We start from the raw sequence: 9,785 nt of genomic DNA, 5'->3' as shown, positions 1-9,785 counted from the left end.
CTGAGTCAACCTTGAGCCGTTGAGATTTGAACTGCTGAACTGCAGCTAGCAGTCAGCTGAAGTAGCCTGCAGTGCTGCACCCTAACCACTGCGCCACCTCGGCTCTTTAGCATGATGTCTAATAGAGCTTGACAGTACAAATCTGCATTGGACTGTAATTCTAATTCATCTATGTAATCAAACAATGCAGAATGGCAGATTGCCCTACATCAAAGTTGTCAAACTCGCAGCGTCACGGCAGCGTCACGTGATGTATCGCAACTTTTCCCCCCTTTGCTAAACCGGGTGTGGGCGTGGCCAGCCCGTGGGCTGCGAGTTTGACAGCCCTGCCCTAGATTTTCCATATGGCTCATACATTGCATTTTGCTTGCACTTTTTATTGTCTACATCAGAATATATGGCTACAATCCCACAGCTCTGCTACATATATACATGAGTGCCTCTTCATATATGAACATCTTCCACTTCCTTGAACAAAGTGCTGCTGCTGCTGCTGCTGCTACACATACCCTAGAAATCCCTGTTATGTATAAAGAGCACACCTAGTTTGTAGACCACCATCAGATCATATAACTACTTTTTCATAGGGATTTTAGGCTGTGCCTGTACTGTTAGGTAGGGCAAAGGATTGTTTTGTTTATAAAGAAATTATCAAATTTAAAAAATGTTTACAATACATAATTTGCAACTGGGGAAAATATAAGACAACATTCTTTGTAGAAAAAACATGGAGTTTCTTAAGGAGATATATATATATATGTGTGTATGTGTCTCTGTGTGTCTAAATCTACATTTTTAAATAAAAAGTAGGAATGTGCCAGGGGGACAGAGTCCTGTTTTGGATGGTTTCCCTGCCTCTCATTCAAAAGCTTCACAAGTACAGTGGGAAGAGGAACCAAAATTACAAGTGGGGTATAGTTTCACTGGTACTATTCTCAAACCCATAAGGAGTTCCTTTGGTGCAGCAGAGGACGACACTGGCTCTGCAAGCTCCTGAGGAAGTTGCATAAATTAGTTTTGCCTTGCTTTTCCAGGTCTGCTAATGGGCTTGTGCTGATGATAGCTTATTTGGAGATGGAGTTGCTCCTCCATCTGAGGTTCAAGCCTTGAAGTCTGATGCATTCTCCAAGAAGTTCCAAAGGAATGTGCCAGTGTGAAGGCAGTTTGATTGAAGGAGCAGCAGCCACTACATTTTTCCTTGGGCAGATATGGCTGGGAAATCTTTCATATGCCCAGGACAATTATTTGGGCATTTTTTCTGTCCTTCACAGAGAGCATCTCTCATGATGAGGGGTGAAAAACCTCTCATCACCCTACAGTTTCCTCACTTTTCCTGCTTGCATCCAGCCCTACATGTTCTTAGTGACCAAGTGGGTTTTATAGTGCTTTGTCAGATGATCACTCCTAATGAAGCGCTTTTGGCACTGGGCACACTCAAAACGTTTGTCACCTGGCCAGAGAAAGGAAGAACAACAGTGAGCACACATGAAAAGGGCCATACACATGAAAGTCACTGACAAAATACAGTGGATATAGAAAGTCTACATACCCGTTAAAATACCAGATTCTTGAGATGTAAAAAAAATCAGACCAAGTTGGAATAGAATAGAATAACAGAGTTTGAAGGGACCTTGGAGGTCTTCTAGTCCAGCGGTCACCAACTGGTGGTCCATGGACCACTGGTGGTCCGCGAGAAAATTTTGGTGGTCCGCAGAAAAATTATTTGCATTTTTTATATTGCACTAAATCAGGGGTCCTCTGTTGTGACTCCGACCCCCGAGCCCATCTTATCAGAGGGAGAAGACTCTGAAAGTGAAGGAGAGGAGTTGGCAAGGCCTCCCTCTCCAGGACCCTCCTCTCTGGCAATGCCTCAGGTGTCCTCCGAAGGCCAAGAGATAGGCCAGGAGCCAGGCACTTCCGAGCAGCCGCAGTTAGACAGTGACGGAGATGAGTCTTGGCTGGATCCCCGACAGCGTCGGAAAGACAAGCGCGCACAGCAGAGAAGGAGGCGTGCCAGAGATTAAGCTGAGTCACTGGACCACACCCCACAGGGGATAAAAGGAGGTGTGGTGGCCATTCAGGCCTTGTGACGGACAAAACTGAAAACCTAGCAAGTCATACTGCGTTTCTGGAACTTTGTTATATGCCCTCCTTGGATTTATTATGGACTGGACTTGACAATTCTTTGGCTTTGTGGACTTATTTTGGTGTATCAGACGGAGGAGAAAAACCTCCCTTTGTGACTAAAGTCTTTGGCAGGCAGCTACTGGGTTGCTGCCAATTCTGTTATCTCAAAGGAATTCCTGACTGCTGGTTTTATTAACTCCTGGCTGACTGTTTGTGTGCGTGTGTGAGACGGGGACAGAACATCCTCAAACTACAGCCATTGGAACAGATATGTGCAATGAATGTTTGTGTTGCTGCAGAGAGTCTTCCCCTTCAGGGTCTTTTTGTGTGGGTCGGAGGGGGGCAGAAATTCTGACTTGGGGTCTGCTTCAGCCTCCTGGTACAGGGCTTTGGGCGAAGGCTGGAGGGAAGTGCCGCTGGTGGCGAAGAGCCGGAGGGCCTTGTTCCATTGGGACTGCATCATTGCCTGGAACGGCGCCTATACCTGACCTTGCAGTCCCGCAAGTCTTGCCTCTGCTTGGAAAGCCTATGCTCATAGTCCTCAGTGAGGTGCTTCTACTGAGCCTCCATCTCGGTCAGCTCCAATTTGAACTGAGCTGTTTTGCCAAGTCTTTCTCATGGTGGCTGTTTAGCTCCAACAACTGCTTCCTGTTGGGGCCCTAAGGAGCCCAGGTGGGCAGGCAAGGAGTGGCTGGGAGGGGAGGGGCAAGTAGAGGCTGGCGAGGCACCCCTCGACATGAGTGACATTGAGTTGGCCACGCTCACCCCCACCCAGTCACATGACCACCTACCCACGCCAACACAGCCGGTCATTAGGCAGATCATATTAGTGCTCTGTGGGATTTAAAATTATGAATTTAGTGGTCCCCGAGATCCGAAAGGTTGGTGACCCCTGTTCTAGTCCAACCCCCTGCTTAGGCAGGAAACCCTATACCATTTCAGACAAATGGTTATCCAATCTCTTCTTAAAAACTTCCAGTGTTGGAGCATTTACATCACTTATAAATCACTTCAGAATTTTTTCCACCTATAACATAACATATAAACTATCCAATTCAATTGGAAAACTGAAACCTTTAGGGGGGAAATTAACAAAAAAGTACAATAACATGTATTGTACCCCATGTCATCTACAAGTGTGACCAAGGCTATCTCTGTAAATCCTGTCCTAAAACCCAACTGAAATGGGTCTAGATAGTCTGGTTCCTCCACGGTCCTCTGCAACTGCAGTCTGACTACCATTTCAACAACCTTCCTTAAAAAGGGAAGATTGGAGACAAGACAATAGCTGTCTTAATTGTTGGGTCCAAGGCTGGCCTCTTGAGGAGGGAGACACACCATTGCCCACTTCAAGGCTGAAGGTACCACCCCCAGCCTCAAAGAAGTCGTTATAGAATGGACTCAACTACAAGTCACCTGCCTGGCCTCTTTAACCAGGAAGAACCTGGTTCTAACAAACAACTGGCTGAACTAACAACATGGAAACCCCCTTGCATCATACCAGTCCACAAGGGATATCTCATACTGATGTGCCCCTCCACACAAAAAATGCAAATACCAACACAACAAAAGTAAACATGGAAGACTAATCTGATATTTCACTTCCTACATGGAAGGAACATTTAAAAATTATTGGGAAAATACTAATTACATTATTAAAAAGTATGGTATGCCATTGTTAGACCTGCACTCTGTGAAGTGCAATAGCTTCTAGTGTGCTTCCAAGTACAATTCAAGGTGCTGATTATAAAGCCCTTCATGGCATAGGATGATATTTGCAAGACTGCCTCTGGTTATTTCTACCCACCCCCATTAGAACAATAGAAGGGGCACGCTCCATGTCCTGTTTATTACAGAATGTCATTGAATGAGACCAGGAAGCAGGCATTTTTGGTGCAACACCTGCCCCATGAAACATCACACTTTCCAGGATCCAACTCTGCTAGTATCCCTTAAAAATATGGCTATTTTCCCAAGCGGGGAGGTCAAAAGGTTAAGGGGCCCATGGGATGGATGCAATTGTTGCTCTTGATTTTATGTATATTATTATGACTGGTTGTTTTTATTGTACTTTCAATTCTGTTAGCCACCCAGAATCACTGTTTGAGGGAGAAGTGGCCATATAAATTGACTTACATGAATTAAATTTCTTCCTGTTTTGAAATCAAGTCTTTCAACATTAAATCAACCCGAACATAACTTTATTGTAAAGATGACTGAGATAAGATAAAATTCCCTTTGAGTATTTAGTATTTACCATTTTTTCTATCCATTATATGGGGAGAACTACAGCTGGGATGCAGCAGAAGGGAGAAGCAGAGAAATGACTTGACAGACCTGTATGTGTTCGGGCATGCCGTTGCAGTTCATCACTGCGTGTGAATCTCTTTCCACAAAAGACCCAGTTGCAGACAAAAGGTCTCTCGCCTGTGTGTAGACGTACATGGGCCCGCAGAAGGGAAGTCTTACGGAAGGTCTTCCCACATTCAGGTACATGGCAGATATGTCTCTTCTTCCCTTGATCCCCCAACCTACAAAGAATGAAAAAGGGAAAAGGGAGGTTCTTAGTCTAGGTTAATAAAGGTATGGATGCCTTTGTGGATTTTACTGTGGTGACATCTCAGGGATCAGATCAATTACTGTATACACACACACACACACACACACACACACACACCGTATTTTCCGGCGTATAAGACGACTGGGCGTATAAGACGACCCCCGAATTTTCCTGTTAAAATATAGGGTTTGGGCTATACTCGCCGTATAAGACTACCCCTCTTCCAACGCACACCAAATAAAAATTAAAAAACATCAACTGGCTCACCCACAATGTAAAAGCAGCTGTGCTAGACCCAAAATGGCCCCTGCAACAAGCAGGAACCTCACACAGCCACAAAAAGCCCAAAAAAACAACTTTCACACTTCACACACACACAACACAACTGGCTCACCCACAATGTAAAAGCAGCTGTGCTAGACCCAAAATGGCCCCTGCAACAAGCAGGAACCTCACACAGCCACAAAAAGCCCAAAAACCCAACTTTCACACTTTGCACACACAAAATTCCACATACAGCTTTGTGAGATTTTGTGTGTTTGTGTAGTTAGAGTGAAACATTACAAAAACATACTAAATCTCAGAAAGCTGCACAAATATTTTATTTTATTTTATTTTTATTTTCATATGAAAGCTAAATTTAAAACTTCCTAAACTTTAAATGGCTAGGTCTAAAAAAGAACAACTAAAAAAAACCCCCAATTAACTATTTTTTTTTAAAGATCCCAAAGGGGAAAAAAACTTACCCAATAGAACAGGGGTCTCCAACCTTGGCAACTTTAAGACTTGTAGACTTCAACTCCCAGAATTCCTCAGCCAGCTTTGTTTTGCTGGCTGAGGAATTCTGGGAGTTGAAGTCCACAACTCCCTGCCTGCTTGATTGCAGGCAGGGAGTTGCTTGCTGATGGAATGGATTCAGGCAAGCGAAGCAAGGCAAGCGAAGCAAGGCAAGCAGCTAAGGTAAGCAAGCTGGAGGGGGAAAACTTTTTTGCTTCTCCATGGCTCTGGCAATCCCAGCTGAGTTGCCTGATTAGCAGGTCGTCAGGGCTTGGATCGTCAGAGCCATGTGAAAGGAGAAAAGTTTTTTCCTTCTCCATGGCTCTGGCGATCCCAACTGAGTTGCCTGATTAGCAGATCATCAGGGCTTGAATCGCCAGAGCCATTTAAGGCTCGTCAGAGCCTTTCGGGCTGGTCTGCCTGGTTACAGGAGAACGACACCCGGCGTATAAGACGACCCCCGACTTTTGAGAAGATTTTCATGTGTTAAAAGTCGTCTTATACACTGGAAAATATGATAATTTAAGAAGTAGCTCCATTCCAAATTGTTCAAAACAGCAAACTAATTTCATATTGACTACCCCATATGGTTTCTGGAAAAGGATCCAACAAGGATTCACAAGTACTTTTTATAAAAAATACAGCAGACATTGGCTATACTGGCATTTACCAAGAATCCTCTTCACTATCCCAAGCAGAGACCCAAGCCTGCTTGAGTAATTCAACCCCCTCCCACATCCCCAGTCCATTAACCTTTCAACAGTTCCAGACCTGCTGCCTAGTTTAGCAAGTAAGATGCAGCCTTTTCAGCCATGAGGGTCACAGCAATTGTTAGTATTGCACATGTGCATATGGATGCAAATTTACACCTATTCAAACATCACCCACAGAAAGAATCACAGAATTTCTGAAGGCAGTTTCATTCCTCTCAATTCAACCTGCTCAAGATTGCTACCAAGAGCAGTGAGAAAGGAGCAATTTATATTCTGCCACTGAGATGATCCTTTTTAATAAGCTGATCAGCTTGGTTGTAAGAAAAAGCAAAGCTCCAAGCCTTTCTGTTCAATAAAAAACAGATGTCCAAAGCCTTTATGAATTGCCCAACCATGAAGGTGAGTATCTCTGGACTGTTCTGAGCAACAATTCAATACTGTTTCTATTTTCTCAGAGATCAGTAACTTGGGAATAATCCTGTCTCTTCATGCAGTTTTATTTGTTCATGCTAACAACACAGTGCAAAAAGTATTATACGAGACAACATACACATATTCAAACATCAGTGCTCTATTTCTAAAAGAATGAAGACACCGTATGAACTCTTGTTCTTAAAAATGGTTTTATAAGCTCAACAGCTTCAACTAAACATGCACTTTTTGTTGCATGTGGTCACTTTTAATAAACTGGTGACCAGAAAAAAAAACATAAATCAAAACAATTTCTGGACAAGAGAACAAGAATACCTTTTCCTGTGAACAGCTTTCCACAGATCATAGTTTAAAAACTGGGTAACCAAATACCATTGTTATATAATCTCTCTCATTTTTAAATATTTGTGTCTTGCTTAATGGAGTATCCATCTTTTCATCAGCCACACATCAATCACTGTACCACAAACTACTGTCCAAAAGTATGCAGTTCTATAAGCAACAAATGAAACAGTAAGATATGCACTAACAATATCCATTTTTATCTTTTACATGTAAAGGGTAAATGCATCAGAAATCATCCTTATTGAGCTTTCTCTTGGCATTTTAAAATCCTGATTTCACAAGGTTCAAAATTTTAATAAGAACTTCTATAAAGGAGGTCCTCAGATGCACTAGAAAGCAGTGACAATGATGGAAGAAGATGTAGTGTGCTCATATTCATTTGAACTCTTCCATATAGAGCAGGGGTCCTCAAACTTTTTTTTTTCAAACTATTTTATTTTTTAAACATAAAACGTAAAATACATCATTTTAGAGCAAGGGTTTGGTCCGGCATAAAATGAGTACAATTATTCACATTCCCTCAATCAATTTTGTTCCAAATTTTATCCATTTACATCTTTAAAAAAAAAGAAAGAAAAAAGAAAAAAATCTTATTCTAAACATTTATCATTCTACTATTACACCCAAAATTCTAAACAATAAACACTGTTCTAAATCTTTATCACTTTAACAATCAATATTTCATATATATTCCTCAATCCTAAAACCCATTACCTCAAATCTATATTTTACTTCTCTTAAATGACATCTAATATCCATAATCTTGACAAAAAGTATTTTCCTCCTCTCTTAAAGTCGTTTCATAAACAATCAACATTTCCTTCTATAGTTTGTTACTTCCACAATACTTTATTTTATTTATTTCAAGTTTATTCTCATATTTTATTAAATCTAATTTTTAACTGGTTCATAGCTTAAATATCTATTTCCCAGCTATATTTTCCAATACTCCTATCTGTATTTATTTAAACTGGTTCACAGTTTAACTACTATTCTCTGGTAAAATCTCTTCCACTTCCTCCTGAATTTATTTTTTAGCTGGTTCGCATCTTAATCAGCTGCTTTCCAGCAATGCTTTCCTCCACTCCTTATCTTAATTATTTTAGCTGGTTCACAGTATAATTTTAACTGCACACCAACCTTCTCCTTAACTCCTCCTGAATCTATTATAAAACTGGTTCACAACTCAAGTAGTTGCCTTCCAGCAATGCTTTCCTCCACTCCTACCCCTATTTTTAACTGGTTCACAACTTTATTTCAATTGATCCCCAGGTATAGTCTCCTCCACTCCTACCTTTTTATTTTTGGCTAGCTCACAGTTTTGCTTTAACTGTTACCCAGCCCATGCTTTCCTCCACTCCTAACTCTTATTTTTATTTTTAACTGGTTCCCAGTTTACTTTAACTGTTCTCCAGTATGATGCTTTCCTCCACTCCTACCTTATTTGTAAAACTGGGTCACAGCTTTGCTTTCACTGATCTCCAGAGTCATGCTTTCCTCCACTCCTAAATTCATTTATTTAACTAATTCATAACATTTATCTCTTATTCAGTTGTTTAGCTCCAAATTGTTTCGGAATATGTTACCAATATTGTTTTCCAATCTATTCTCCTCCATATCTCTTACCAATTTAAGATAAAAGTATATTTCAATAAATATCTTATCTCCTATTCTCTCTTGTTTTCTCCCATTCCATGCTTATTTCTTATTTTCAATAGAGAACATTTTGAAACACTTTAAAATCAATTTTTTATGGTTCTTAATTCTATAAATAATTCTTTTTAACATCCAACGCCTTTAAAAGTAAATATTTTCTTCCAGATTATTAAACCTGATTATTATCAGGTTCGCCTGATACGCCAGTTGCGTCCCTTTCTAGATCAGGACTCCCTACGCACGGTCAGTCAAGCACTCGTCACTTCCCGTCTGGACTACTGCAATGCTCTCTACTTGGGGCTCCCCTTGGGGTGCACCCGGAGGCTCCAGTTGGTCCAGAATGCGGCCACACGGGGGATTATGGGAGCGACGGGGCGCTCCCATGTGACACCTCTCCTGCACGAGCTGCACTGGCTTCCTGTGGTCTTCAGGGTGTGCTTCAAGGTGTTGGTGACCACCTTTAAAGCTCTCCATGGCTTAGGTAGCTCGGGAGTTCATGGCTTCCATGACGGCCATGGACCTGACCCAAGTAATTCACGGCCCTACTCATATGGGGGGGACACACTCTGGACTTAGTTTTTATCTCTGGTCAGTGGTTGAGTGGCCTTGATATAGGGGATGTAGATATTGAACCCTTGTCATGGTCTGACCACTCGCTCCTTCGACTTGACTTTCTGACCGCCGCACCCAGGTTCCAGATGGAGCTTGGGCCATTTCCTGAGACTCTAGCTCATGACTCGGCTGATGACCTGGTGGCCGCCTGGGATGGGGCGGCTGCCGGGGCTTTGGACCAGGTCGTGCCTTTGCGGCCTCTGACCCGGCACCGAACTCACCTAGCTCCTTGGTTCTCCGAGGAGCTGAGAGAGATGAAGCGCCGGAAAAGATGCCTAGAGAGCGGTTGGAGGGCCAGTCGTTCCGAATCTGACTTGACACTGGTAAGGTCTCATATTAAGACCTACCTAGTGGCGATAAAAGTGGCGAAATCTAGTTATTTTGCCGCTCTTATCGCGTCATCAGATAACCGCCCAGCCGCCCTGTTTAGGGTGACCCGCTCCCTTCTCCATCTGGGAGCGCGGGAGGACCCCTTGCAGGGCCAAGCTGAGGACTTTGTACAGTATCTGGATAATAAAATAACTCAGATTCGGGAAGACTTGGCCGCCGACTGGGTTAGTTCA

The 9,785-nt window shown here is 42.5% G+C and overlaps 1 protein-coding gene across 1 annotated transcript in view; it reads right to left on the bottom strand.

Moving 5' to 3' along the window:
• Positions 1-1,349: 1,349 nt before the first annotated feature.
• Positions 1,350-9,785, bottom strand: part of SP2 (Sp2 transcription factor) — a 28,745-nt gene continuing 20,309 nt past the window's right edge. The window contains exons 6-7 of the mRNA XM_070944415.1: positions 4,465-4,658; positions 1,350-1,450 (exon numbers count right to left, since the gene is read on the bottom strand). Coding sequence (XP_070800516.1) covers positions 1,350-1,450; positions 4,465-4,658 — 295 coding nt within the window. The remainder of the gene's footprint in view (positions 1,451-4,464; positions 4,659-9,785) is intronic.

The sequence above is a fragment of the Pituophis catenifer genome, unplaced genomic scaffold, assembly GCF_029215685.1.
Source record: "Pituophis catenifer annectens isolate HBS135680 unplaced genomic scaffold, rPitCat1.0.hap2 SCAF_5, whole genome shotgun sequence".
NCBI lineage: Eukaryota > Metazoa > Chordata > Lepidosauria > Squamata > Colubridae > Pituophis > Pituophis catenifer.
Note: the sequence above shows the minus strand (reverse complement) of the source record. Positions and strands in the feature narration are given on the sequence as shown.